The sequence below is a fragment of the Anser cygnoides genome, chromosome 29 (genome assembly GCF_040182565.1).
Source record: "Anser cygnoides isolate HZ-2024a breed goose chromosome 29, Taihu_goose_T2T_genome, whole genome shotgun sequence".
In the NCBI taxonomy this organism is placed as follows: Eukaryota; Metazoa; Chordata; class Aves; order Anseriformes; family Anatidae; genus Anser; species Anser cygnoides.
Window position 1 is genome coordinate 2,211,154 of NC_089901.1, and position 13,189 is coordinate 2,224,342.

Sequence of the window (13,189 nt, forward strand, 5' to 3'; positions counted from 1 at the left end):
CTGTCTTATTTTGACAGTTCCTATTACCTGGGGGCTCTTTCGCCCTCGCCCCCCCCCAATTTAGCCCCCCCCCCCCCCCTTTACGATTTTTGGGTTCTTTTCCTGTGATTTCCCATCGTTTGGGCTCCTTTTCCCCCGATTTAAGCTCCCCCCTTTACAATTTTCCTCCTTTTTAGCAGTTCCTTTCCCCTTTTCCCCCAATTTTGGACCCCCCCCCGCCTTCAAACCACCCCCCCGCTTTTCCCAATTCCCCCCTTTTTTCCCCCAATCCCCCCCCAGCGCTTTTCCCACCAACTTCCCCGACTCAAACCCTTCCCTTCCCACCCTTCTCCTACTTTCCCTTCGATTTTTTCCCCCAAATTCCCCCGATTTCGACGCTTACCCCCCCCAGAGCCCCCCCCCCTGCTTCCAGTACCCCCCCTTTTTAAAAAAACCACCCCCTTTTTGCCCAATTTCGCTTTATTTACCATCGTTTCCCCCCGCAGCGCGGGCCCTGCTCCTGTTCCGCCGCCAGAGGCCCCACGTGCTTCCGTAAGACCCCCCCCGTGCCCCCCCCCATAATTTTTCCACCCCCCCCCCCCCAGGACCCCCCCACCTCACCCCTGGTCCCCGTTCCCCCCCCTAGGCCCCCCCCAAATTGGCCGAGTTCCCCCCCACCCCCCCCCCTCGAGGCGAGGATGGACTGGCAGTGATTCCCGGTAAGGTGCCCCCGCCGCGTCCCTCAAACTGGGGGGGGGGGGCTCAGGGACATGGGGGGGGGGTCTTAGGGACATGGGGGGGGCTCAGGGACAGCCCCCCCCCCCCTTAAAATCCCTCCACCCCAGAATTTGGAGGGCTTTAGGGACACCCCCCCATCCTATTTGACGCCTTTCCCCTTTTGGGGTGCCCCCCCCAGCCCCCCTGTTGCCCCCCCCCCCTTAACCAGCAGCGTTTTTATTGAGGGGGGGGCCCCAAATTTCTCCCCCCCCCAAATATTTTAGGGCTGTGTCCCCCCCCCCCCCCCCCCCCCGGCGTGGTGCCACCGTCCCCAGGCTCGGGGTGACGCCGGCCGCGCCGCCACCCAACCGGCCCTGCCTGTCGAGCCGGGGGGGGAAGGGGGGGGCACCCCGAAATTAAAATTAACGCCGCGGGGGGGGGCACGCTGCGGGGTTAATTAATTAGGTCAGCGCCGCGCTTCGTCACCCCCGAAAATTAATTTGGGGGGGGGGACCTGGGGGGGTTTGGGGGGATCTGGGGGGGGTCTGGAGGGGTTTGGGGGGATCTGGGGGGGTTTTGGGGACTCCGCCGGGTTTCTCCGGGGGGTTTTTTAATTGGGGGGGGGGGTTTGAGGGGGGGGGGGCAGGCCTCGGGGCCCCCCCCCCGCCGCCGGCGCCGCGCCTCCCGCCGCGGGGTTTTGCACATTCATTGTTCCAGCGAGCGGCCCCCACGTCATCTCCCACCGCCGCCGCGCCGCCTGCCGGGACTCCGAGTCCCGATCCCCAACCCTGGGGGGGTCGCAGAACCCCCCCCCCCCCGCCCTTTCACAGCAAGGGGGGGGGCCCTAAAAGATTTTATATCCCCCCCCCTTGTTTTTTTTTTGTCCAGGCGGAGCGGCGCGGACGGGTGACCCAAAATGAAAGTGGATCGGACGAAGCTGAAGAAAACCCCGACGGAGGCGGTGAGCGGGGTCGGGGGGGGGTTTTGGGGGCTCTGGGGGGGGTTTTGGGGTTTTGGGGGGGTCCTAACGCCGTGCCCCCCCCCCCGCAGCCCGCCGACTGCCGGGCCCTCATCGAGAAGCTGAAGGCGTGCGGCGACGAGCAGCTGCTGGCCGAGCTGCAGCAGATCAAGACATGGAACATCGGGAAGGTGCGCGGCCCCCCCCCAAAAAAATAAGGGGGGGGGCGTCTTTAATTACCGCGGGGGGGGGGGCGCAGTGTTTTGTGCCCAGATTTGGGTCTTTTTATGGTTTATTTTTGCTCGGAGCGGGGCCGTTTGTGTCCCGGTCGCTCCTCGTACCCGTCCCCGATTTGTACTGGATTTTACTTTTTTCCCCTACGTTCTCCCCAAAATTCTGGCAGGGGCGCCGCAGAGCCACTTGGCCCCAAACCCTCCCCCCCCCCCCCAGGGCTTTCCCGGAGCCGCCGAGTTCCCAAACCTGCCGTTTGTCACCCCAAATTTTGCCGGGGGGGCTCCCAGGGGCAGCACAAAGCCCCTCACCCCCCCCCCCGTGAGGCGTCCTCGTCGCTTCTGGCCCTTTTCACCCCCTCAGCGCTTCCGCAAACCACCCAAATTCCCCGATTTCCCCCAAATTTGGGGGAGGGCATCCTTATGCCCCCCCCAAAACCTCCCAGGGACTCATTCCCCCCCCCCAGCCCCCAAACCTTTGGGGCATCCTCCCCCTGTGGTGCTGCCGTGGGGCTTCTCCCTCCACAACCCCCCAGTTTTTTATTTTTTTTAAGAGGAGGGGGCGCTCCTTTTGCCCTAAAGCCCCTAAATTTGGTGTGGGTAACGTTGTTTCTGCACAGTTTTATTTTTATTTTATTTTAAAAATGAAATTTAAAAATGAAATTTAAAAATGAAATTTAAAAATGAAATTTAAAAATGAAATTTAAAAATGAAATTTAAAAATGAAATTTAAAAATGAAATTTAAAAATGAAATTTAAAAATGAAATTTAAAAATGAAATTTAAAAATGAAATTTAAAAATGAAATTTAAAAATGAAATTTAAAAATGAAATTTAAAAATGAAATTTAAAAATGAAATTTAAAATGAAATTTAAAAATGAAATTTAAAAATGAAATTTAAAAATGAAATTTAAAAATGAAATTTAAAATGAAATTTAAAAATGAAATTTAAAAATGAAATTTAAAAATGAAATTTAAAAATGAAATTTAAAAATGAAATTTAAAAATGAAATTTAAAATGAAATTTATTTTTTCAAATTTTAATTTTATTTTTTAAATTTTATTTGTTAATTTACTTTTTTAATTTGCTTTTTTATTTCTTTTTAAATTTTATTTTTTAATTTTATTTTTTTAAATTTTATTTATTTATCTATTTCTAAAGTTTACTGCGTTTTATTTGCGGGGACGGGGCAGCGTCGGGCATTTTAACTCACCCGCGGCAGGGAGCGGGCGGTTTTTGGGGCTAAACCAGCTGGAAACGGGCCTCCGGAGAGCACCCCGCTAATTTTGGGGGCGCCCCCCCCTTCTTTCTGCCCCCCCCCTTGCTTCCTTTAGTGCGAGCTGTACCACTGGTGGATCTCCTGGATCGTTTCGACGGCATCCTGGCGGACGCGGCCGGACGGTGGAGAACATGTCGTGGCTGCTGGCCTGCGACCGCCCCGAGCGCGAGCAGCTCAAGGCGCTGCTGCTGGCCGTGCTCAACTTCACGGCGCTGCTCATCGAGTACAGCTTCTCGCGGCACCTCTACAGCTCCATCGAGGTGGGCGGCCCCCCCCCCCAAAAAATAAAACACCCAAAAAACCCAAAACCGACCCCGATGGGACCGGGGCGCGCCCGGAAGCCTCGTGCGTCCGACCGTTTCCCGTTGGTTCTGCGCGTGACGGCCGGAATTGTCGTCTGTTTCGGGTTTTTTCCCCCATTGGTTCTGCGCGTGATGGTCAAAATTAACGTTTGGTTGATCGGTTTGCCCGTTATTTTTGCAGGTGACATCCAAAATTGTCATTTATTGGATTTTTTTCCCTGTTATTTCTGTGCATGATGTCCAAAATTGTCATTTATTTGAATTTTTTCCTATTATTTCCACGTGTGATACCCAAAATTGTCGCTTATTTCATTTTTTCCCCGTGATTTCTGTGCATGACGTCCAAATTGTCATTTTTTTTTCCCCATTATTTCTGCCTTTGATGGTCAAAATTGTCATTTATTTCGTTTCTCCGTTATTTTTGCGCGTGACGGCCAAAGTTGTCATTTATTTCATTTTTTCCCATTACTTCTGCGTGTGAGGGTCAAAATTAACATTTATTTGATTTTTTTCCCCTAATTTTTGTGTGTGATGGCCAAATTTGTCGTTTACTTGATTTTTTTTCCTGTTATTTCCACGCGTGATGGCCAAAATTGTCATTTATTTGATTGTATTTCCCACTATTTTTGCAGATGACACCCAAAATTGTCATTTGATTTTTTTTCCCATTATTTCCACGTGTGATACCCAAAATTGTCACTTATTTCATTTTTTCCCCGTGATTTCTGTGCGTGACGTCCAAAACTGTCATTTTCTTCCCCATTATTTCTGCGTGTGAGGGTCAAAATTGTCATTTATTTGATTTTTTTTTCCCATTATTTCCACGTGTGATACCCAAAATTGTCACTTATTTCATTTTTTCCCCGTGATTTCTGTGCGTGACGTCCAAAACTGTCATTTTCTTCCCCATTATTTCCGCCTTTGATGGTCAAAATTGTCATTTATTTCATTTTCTCCATTATTTTTGCGCGTGACGGCCAAAGTTGTCATTTTTTCCCATTATTTCTGTGTGTGACGGTCAAAATTAACATTTATTGTTTTTTTTTTCCCGATTATTTCTACCCATGGTGGCCAAAATGAACATTTATTTGTTTTTTTCCCCATTATTTCTGTGTGTGACAGCCAAAATTGTCATTTATTTAATCGTTTTTCCCATTATTTTTGCAGGTGCCACCCAAAATTGTTATTAATTTCAGTTTCTCTTTCCATTTTTTTTGCGTGTGATGCCTGAAATTGTTACTGATTTTGATTTCTTTCCTATTTTTTTAGCGTGGTTTCCAAAATCGTTGTTTGATTTTTTTTTCCCATTTCTTTGGTGTGGTACTCAAAATTGTTATTAATTTTGATTTGTTTTCCCTTTCTTTTTGCGTGTGGCACGCAGAATGGTTAATTTGATTTTTTTTCTGATTATTTTTGCAGGTGACACCCAAAACTGTTTTTAATTTCATTTTTTTCCCAGTTTTTTGCACGTGATGCCCAGAATTGTTACTAGTTTTGATTTCTTTTCTCATTTCTTCTGCATGTGGCACCCGAAATTGTTGTTAATTTTGATATCTTTTCCATTTTTTTGTATATGTCATCCAAAATTGTTATTAGTTTGATTTTTTTTGAGTGACACCTGAAATTGTTCCTAATTCCAATTTCTTTTCCCATTTTTTTTTACGTATGGCACCCAAAATTCTTATTAATTTGATTTTTTTTTCATTTTTTTGGTGTGTGAGGCCCAAAATTGTCATTAATTTGATTTTTTTTCCCATTATTTTTGCAGGTGATACCCAAAATTGTTGTTAATTTCAATTTTTATCATTTTTTTTTTGCATAGGGCATCTAAAATTGTTATTAGTTTGATTTTTTTGATTCTTTTATGGGCGACACCCAAAATTGTTACTAATTCCAATTTCCTTTCCATTTCTTTTGCGTGTAGCACCCAAAATTCTTACTTATTTCATTTTTAAGTTATTTTCTTGCGGCTGACACCTGAAATTGTTACTAATTTGATTTTTCCCCATTCTTTGTGCAGGTGACACCCAAAATTTTTCCTCATTTTGATTTCTTTTCCACTTTTTTGCATGTGGCACCCAAAATTGTTACTTACTTGAATTTTTTAATGGCTTTTTTGCAGCTGACATCTGAAACTTTTACTAATTTGATTTTTCCCCATTTTTTGTGCAGGTGACACCCAAAATCGTTGTTCATTTGATTTCTTTTCCCATTTTTTTGCGTGCGTGCGGCACCCAAAATCGTTACTAATTTTGATTTCATCCAATTTTTTTGCGTGTGGCACCCAAAATCGTTACTTATTTGAATTTTTTTAATTACTTTTTCGCGGCTGACATCTGAAATTGGTGCTAATTTGATATTTCCCCTTTTTTTTTGCGGTTTATACCCAAAGTCGTTATTAATTTCGATTTCCCGTTTTTTTTGTTGCGTGCGGCACCCAAAATCGTCGTTCGTTTCCATTCCTTTCCCGTTTTTTTTCGCGCGCGGCACCCGAACTTATTTACTTGATTTTTTTTTCAATTCTCTCTTCGCGGCCGACACCCGAAACGGTCCGGATTTGACTTTTTCCCCCCCGTTTTCGCAGCACCTGACGACGCTGTTGGCCTCGTCGGACATGCAGGTGGTGCTGGCCGTGCTCAACCTGCTCTACGTCTTCAGCAAGCGCTCCAACTACATCACGCGCCTCGGCTCCGACAAGCGCACGCCGCTCCTCTCCCGCCTCCAGCACCTGGCCGAGGTGACGCCGGGGGGGCCCCCGGGTGTCCCCGTGTCCCCCCGGGTGTCTTCATGTCCCCTGGGTGTCTTCGTGTCCCCCCCCCTCCTCAATTTTTCCTCCCCTTCCCGTTCAGAGCTGGGGCGGCAAGGAGAACGGCTTCGGGCTGGCCGAGTGCTGCCGAGACCTGCACATGATGGTGAGCGGCGCGTCCCCGCGGGCCCCCGTTGGTGTCCCCAAGCCCCCGTTGGTGTCCCCAAGCCCCCGTTGGTGTCCCCAAGCCCCCGTTGGTGTCCCCACTTGTGGCCCGGGGTCCCCAGACCCAATTCCGTTCCCTTTATCGCGTTAGGTTGTTGACTTGGTCACCCTCGGTGGCGTTACGGGGTTCCTCAAACCAATTTTCGGCACTTTTTTTTGGTGTTCTGGGGACCCCTAACCCAACATTTGTCGCTTTCTTATGATTTTGGGGACCCCTAACCCAGTATTTGTCACTTTCTGGGGTTTTGGGGACTCCTAACCTAATCCTTGTCACCTTTCCGGGGTTTGGGGGATCCCTAACCCAATATTTGTCATTTTTTTCTGTGGTTTTGGGGACCCCTAACCCCAATCTTTGTCACTTTTCTGGGGTTTTGGGGACCTCTGACCTAATCCTTGTCACCTTTCTGGGGTTTGGGGGATCCCTAACCCAATCTTCTGTGGTTTTGGGGACCCCTAACCCCAATCTTTGTCACTTTTCTGGGGTTTTGGGGACTCCTAACCTAATCCTTGTCACCTTTTTGGGGTTCAGGGGATCCCTAACCCAATATTTGTCACTTTTCTGGGATTTGGGGACCTCTAACGCAATATTTGTCATTTTTCTGGTGGTTTGGGGACCCCCAACCCAATATTTGTTCATTTTTGTATGGTTTCAGGGACCCCTAACCCCCTCTTTGTCACTTTTCTGCTGTCCTGGGGACCGTTAACCTGATCTTTGTCAATTTTCTGGTGTTTTTGGAATCCCTAACCCAATATTTGTCACTTTTCTCGTGTTCTGGGGACTCCTAACCCAGTATTTGTCACTTTTCTGGTCTCCTGGGGACCCCTAACTCAAATCTTTGTCACTTTTCTGGGGTTTCGGGGACTCCTAGCCTAATCCTTGTCACTTCTCTGGGGTTTGAGGGATCCCTAACCCAATCTTTGTCACTTTCTTGGTGTCTTGGGGACCCCTAACCCCAGTATTTGTCACTTTTCTGGTGTCTTGGGGACCCCTAACTTAATCTGTCACTTTTCCGGGGTTTTGGGGATTCATAATTCCAATTTTTGTCACTTTTCTGATGTCCTGGGGACCCCTAACCCAACCCTTGTCGCTTTTCTGGGCTTTTGGGGAACCTTAACGCGATATTTGTCCCCTTTTTGGTGTCCCGGGGTCCCCCAACCCCCCTCTTTGCCCCCCTTTTTGGTGTCCCGGGGTCCCCAACCCCCCTTTTTTGGTCTCCTGGGGCCCGATCCTGCCCCCCTCCCTCTGTCCCCAGCGCCGTTCTGTCACCCTGTGGTCGCTCAGCCCCATTTTGTCCCCCCCCCCGCAGCGTTTTGGGACCCAATCTTGGCAGCCCCATCCCCCATATCCCCCCCCGGGGACCACAGGGAGGGGACCAGCACCCCCCCCATCCCCCAGGGGTCCGCGTTCACCCCATTTTCGTGTCCCCCCCCCCAGAAGTACCCCCCCAGCGCCACCACGCTGCACTTCGAGTTCTACGCTGAGCCAGGCACCGAGGTGAAGGTGGACAAACGGGTGAGCGTCCCCTGGGTGTCCCCAACCCCGGGGAGACCCCCAAAACGCCCCCCCCCCAAAAAAAAAACCCACCATAACACCCCCATTTCCATTCCCCCCCCCCTTAGGCCACCAGCACCACCCTACACTACATCCACATCGAGCAACTGGACAAGGTGAGCACCAAAAGGGTGACACTGGGGGTGTCCATGGGCACCCTTTTTTTTTTAACCCCCCCCACATATTTTTTTACCCAATTTGCCCCCATTTTTCTTCGTTCTCCCCCCCCACCCCCCCCCCCCAGATTTCAGAGAGCCCCTCGGAGATCATGGAGTCCCTCACCAAGATGTACAGCATCCCCAAGGACAAGCAGGCGAGTCTCGGGGGGGCTCCCCCACCTTTTTGGGGACAGCACAAGGCCCCGGGGACTGGGGGGGGGCGTCCCCATGCTTGGGGACCCCCGAACGACCCCCCTTTTTGCCCCCCCCCCTTCCAGATGCTTCTTTTCACCCACATCCGCCTGGCCCACGGTTTCTCCAACCACAAGAAGCGGCTGCAGGCGGTGCAGGCCCGGCTGCACGCCATCTCCATCCTCGGTAGGGGGAAAATTCGGGGTTATTTGGGGGGGGGGAGACATAAAAGGGGGCGGTTTGGGGTTTTTTTTTTTTGGGGCCCCCCCCCGGGGGTGACGCCGCCCTCCGCTTCGCAGTGTACTCCAACGCCTTGCAGGAGTCGGCCAACAGCATCCTGTACAACGGGCTGATCGAGGAGCTGGTGGACGTGCTGCAGATCACCGACAAGCAGCTCATGGTGAGCCCCCGGCCCTTTTTGTTGCCCACATCCCCCCCCCAGCAGCTTCCTCACGCCCCCCCCCGCCCCGAAACGCAGGACATCAAAGCGGCCTCGCTGCGGACGCTGACCTCCATCGTCCACCTGGAGAGGACCCCCAAGCTCAGCAGCATCATCGACTGCACCGGCACCGCCTCCTACCACGGCTTCCTCCCCGTCCTCGTCCGCAACTGCATCCAGGCCATGATCGGTGGGTCCGCAGGGGGCTCCCGGGGGGCTCCCGGGGGGGGGCCGAGCCCTCGCTGACCCCCCCCGTGCTTCCCCCAGACCCCTCCATGGAGCCCTATCCCCACCAGTTCGCCACCGCCCTCTTCTCCTTCCTCTACCACCTGGCCAGCTACGACGCCGGCGGCGAGGCGCTGGTCTCCTGCGGCATGATGGAGGCGCTGCTGAAGGTGAGGGGAGCCCCGCGGGGGGGGCGATTTAGGGTGCCCCCCCCCCTCTCTTTTCTCACCCGCTGATTTATTTTTCGTCCCCGCCTCGGAAAATAAAAAGGTGATCAAGTTTTTAGGCGACGAGCAGGACCAGATCACCTTCGTCACGCGCGCCGTGCGGGTGGTGGATCTCATCACCAACCTGGACATGGCGGCCTTCCAGTCGCACAGCGGCCTCTCCATCTTCATCTACCGCCTCGAGGTAGCGCCCCCGAGGGGTTTTTTGTGTTTTTTTGGGGGGAGGAAAGGCTTTTTGACGTTTTCTTGGCGATTTCACGCCCTCCTCGCCCCGCAGCACGAAGTGGACCTGTGCCGCCGCGAGTGCCCCTTCGTCATCAAGCCCAAGGTGCAGCGCCCGGCCGCCGCCGCGCTCCCCGAGGGCGAGGAGATGGAGACGGACATGGAGGGTGAGGAGAGGGGAGGGGGGCGCTAACGGGGACGGGGGGGGGGACACCCCAAAAAGCGCCCCCCATCTCCCTGACCCCTCCGCCGACCACCCCAGTGACGGACGTGGCCATGGAGAGCAGCAGCCCCGGCCCCTCCACCGCCGCCGAGCCCGCCGTGCCCAGCACCAGCGCCGCCGTGGCCTTGTCCCCGCGCAGCGGTAGGCGACGGGGGGAGGACGGGGACGGCAGTGGCACTGCCGCGGCCCTAAAAGGGCTGACCCTGTCCCCAAAACCACCCGCCCCCCCCCACAGGAGTCCAGTGCATCCCGCAGCGCGCCGCCCTGCTCAAATCCATGCTGAACTTCCTCAAAAAAGCCATCCAGGACCCGGCGTTTTCCGACGGCATCCGGCACGGTGGGCATCGCGGGGAGGGGATGGGGACGGCGGGGAGGGGACGGGGGCGGCGGGGAGGGGACCTTGGTGGCCGTCGTCCTCACCTCTCCGTCCCCGCGCAGTGATGGACGGCTCGCTGCCCACCTCCCTCAAGCACATCATCAGCAACGCCGAGTACTACGGCCCCTCGCTTTTCCTCCTGGGTGAGCGCCCCGGGGACGCCGCGTCCCCTCTCTGCCCTTTGTCCCCGTGTCCCTAACCGTCCCTAAACGCCCCTAACCGTCCCCGTTTCTCTCCTCCCGCCGCAGCGACCGAGGTGGTGACGGTCTTCGTGTTCCAGGAGCCTTCGCTGCTCTCCTCCCTGCAGGACAACGGCCTCACCGACGTCATGCTGCACGCGCTGCTCATCAAGGACGTGAGTTTGGGGCCGCCCCGGCGCGGGCAACGCCGTTTCGGGGCTCCCCTCATCCTTTTTGGGGTCCCCGCCTCAGGTCCCGGCCACCCGGGAGGTGCTGGGCTCGCTGCCCAACGTGTTCAGCGCGCTGTGCCTCAACGCCCGCGGGCTGCAGTCCTTCGTGCAGTGCCAGCCCTTCGAGCGCCTCTTCAAGGTGCTGCTCTCGCCCGATTACCTCCCGGCCATGCGCCGCCGCCGCAGCTCCGACCCCCTCGGTGAGTCTCGGGGGGGTCCCTGTGGCCCCGCGGCCCCGAAAGGGGCTGGGGGAGGGTGGGGAAGGGGGTTGCTAGATTCAGGAGTCGCGTTCTGGGGGGGTTTGGTGCTCGTGGAGCTCGGGGAGGCTTTTTGGGGTGTCCCCGGAGCTCAGGGGAGGCTTTTTGGGGTGTCCCCGGAGCTCGGGGGAGCGTTTTGGGGTGTCCCCGGAGCTCGGGGGAGCTTTTTGGGGTCTCTCTGTAGCTTGCAGAGGCATTTTGGGGTGTCCCCGGAGCTCGGGGAGGCTTTTTGGGGTGTCCTCGGAGCTCGGGGAGGCTTTTTGGGGTCTCCCTGTAGCTTGCAGAGGCATTTTAGGGTGTTCCTGGAGCTCGGGGAAGCCCTTTGGGGTGTCTCCGGAGCTCGGGGAGGCTTTTTGGGGTCTCCCTGTGGTTTGCGGAGGCATTTTAGGGTGTCCACGGAGCTTTTTGGGGTGTCCTCTGAGCTCGGGGAGGCTTTTTGGGGTGTCCCTGGAGCTCAGGGAAGCTTTTTGGGGTGTCTCCGGAGCTCGGGGGAGCTTTTTGGGGTGTCCTCAGAGCTCAGGGAAGCTTTTTGGGGTCTCCCTGTAGATTGCGGAGGCCTTTTGGGGTGTCCCCGGAGCTCGGGGGAGCCTTTTGGGGTGTCCTCAGAGCTCGGGGGAGCCTTTTGGGGTGTCTCCGGAGCTCGGGGGAGCCTTTTGGGGTGTCTCTGGAGCTCGGGGGAGCCTTTTGGCGTCTCCTTGTGGCTTGCGGAGGCATTTTAGGATGTCCACGGAGCTTTTTGGGGTGTCCTCGGAGCTCGGGGAAGCTTTTTGGGGTCTCTCTGTAGCTTGCGGAGGCATTTTGGGGTGTCCCTGGAGCTCAGGGAAGCTTTTTGGGGTCTCCCTGTAGCCTTGCGGAGGTATTTTGGGGTGTCCCTGTTTCTCCCTGGAGCTCGAGGGGGCTTTTTGGGGTCTCCCCGGAGCTCGGGGAGGCCTTTTGGGGTCTCCCTGTTTCTCCCTGGTGCCCGGGGGGGCTTTTTGGGGTGCCCCCGCAGCTCAGGGACGCTTTCGGGGTGCCCCCAACCCCGTTCCCTCCCCAGGCGACACCGCCTCCAACCTGGGCAGCGCCGTGGACGAGCTGATGCGGCACCAGCCCACCCTCAAGACCGACGCCACCACCGCCATCATCAAGGTCTGCGGGGGCACCCCAAAATCTTTCCGAACCCCAAATTCCCCCCCCCCCCCAAAACCCTCAACTCTTCCTGTATCTACCCCAAAACCCTTGACTGTTTTTCCACCCGAACCCGCTGACCCTTTTCTGCGCCCCGAAAATCCCGACTCTTTTCCACCCCCCCGATCTCATGCCCCTTTTCTGCCCCCCCCGAATCCCTAGCCCTCTTCTGCCCCCCCAAATCCCTGACATTTTTCTCTCCCCTCGTATCCCAACTCTTCTCTGTCCCCCCCACCAAATCCCGACCCTTTTCTGCCCCCCCCAAATCCCCAACATTTTTTCTCCCCCTTATATCCAACTTTTTTTGTCCTCCCCCCAAATCCCAACTCTTTTCTGCCCCCCCAACCTCATGCCCCTTTTCTGCCCCCCCAAATCCCCGATTGTTTTTCTCCTCCCCGTACCCCAACTCTTTTCTGCCCCCCCCAACCTCGTGCCCCTTTCCTGCCCCCCCCAAATCCCCAACATTTTTCTCCCCCTTATATCCCAACTTTTTTTGTCCTCCCCCCAAATCCCAACTCTTTTCTGCCCCCCCAACCTCATGCCCCTTTCCTGCCCCCCCAAATCCCTGACATTTTTCTTCCCACTCCATATCCCAACTCTTTCCTCTGCCCCCCCCCGAATCCCCGACCCTTTTCTGTCCCCCCCCCCGAATCCCCAACCCTTTTCTGCCCTCCCCCAAATCCTGACCCTTTTCTGCCCTCCCCCCAAATCCTGACCCTTTTCTTTCCCCCCCGAATCCCCGACATTTTTCTTTCCCCCCCAAATCCCCGACCCTTTTCTGTCCCCCCCCCCCAAATCCCCGACCCTTTTCTGTCCCCCCCCCCCAAATCCCCGACCCTTTTCTGTCCCCCCCCAAATCCCAACCCTTTTCTGCCCCCCCCAACCTCATGCCCCTTTTCTGCCCGCCCAAATCCCTGACATTTTTCTCCCCCCCCCATATCCCAACTCTTTTCTCTGCCCCCCCAAATCCCGACCGTTTTCTCCCCCCCAACCTCATGCCCCTTTTCTGTCCCCCCCCAAATCCCCAACCCTCTTCTGCCCCCCCAAATCCCTGACATATCTTCCCCCCCTATATCCCAACTCTCTTCTGTCCCCCCAAACCCTCCCAAATCCCCCTGAACCCCCTAACGTTTCCCCCTCTCCCCCTCCTTTTTCCGTGCCCCCCGACTTTATTTCCGTGCCCCCCGACTTTATTTCCGTTCCCCCCCAGCTCCTGGAGGAGATCTGCAGCCTGGGCCGGGACCCCAAGTACATCTGCCAGAAGCCCTCCATGCAGAAGGCGGACGGCACGGCCGCCGCGCCCCC

The 13,189-nt window shown here is 54.7% G+C and overlaps 1 protein-coding gene across 1 annotated transcript in view; it reads left to right on the forward strand.

The window, feature by feature from the left end:
* Positions 1 to 515: 515 nt before the first annotated feature.
* Positions 516 to 13,189, forward strand: part of HUWE1 (HECT, UBA and WWE domain containing E3 ubiquitin protein ligase 1) — a 67,202-nt gene continuing 54,528 nt past the window's right edge. The window contains 25 exon segments of the mRNA XM_066984585.1: positions 516 to 532; positions 628 to 698; positions 1,585 to 1,657; positions 1,747 to 1,845; positions 3,220 to 3,235; positions 3,238 to 3,273; positions 3,276 to 3,424; positions 6,051 to 6,203; positions 6,316 to 6,378; positions 7,873 to 7,950; positions 8,058 to 8,105; positions 8,234 to 8,302; positions 8,426 to 8,525; positions 8,639 to 8,739; positions 8,818 to 8,968; positions 9,046 to 9,173; positions 9,274 to 9,414; positions 9,508 to 9,619; positions 9,715 to 9,816; positions 9,911 to 10,012; positions 10,114 to 10,194; positions 10,300 to 10,406; positions 10,483 to 10,660; positions 11,754 to 11,845; positions 13,095 to 13,188. Coding sequence (XP_066840686.1) covers positions 1,613 to 1,657; positions 1,747 to 1,845; positions 3,220 to 3,235; positions 3,238 to 3,273; positions 3,276 to 3,424; positions 6,051 to 6,203; positions 6,316 to 6,378; positions 7,873 to 7,950; positions 8,058 to 8,105; positions 8,234 to 8,302; positions 8,426 to 8,525; positions 8,639 to 8,739; positions 8,818 to 8,968; positions 9,046 to 9,173; positions 9,274 to 9,414; positions 9,508 to 9,619; positions 9,715 to 9,816; positions 9,911 to 10,012; positions 10,114 to 10,194; positions 10,300 to 10,406; positions 10,483 to 10,660; positions 11,754 to 11,845; positions 13,095 to 13,188 — 2,245 coding nt within the window. The 5' untranslated portion in view covers positions 516 to 532; positions 628 to 698; positions 1,585 to 1,612.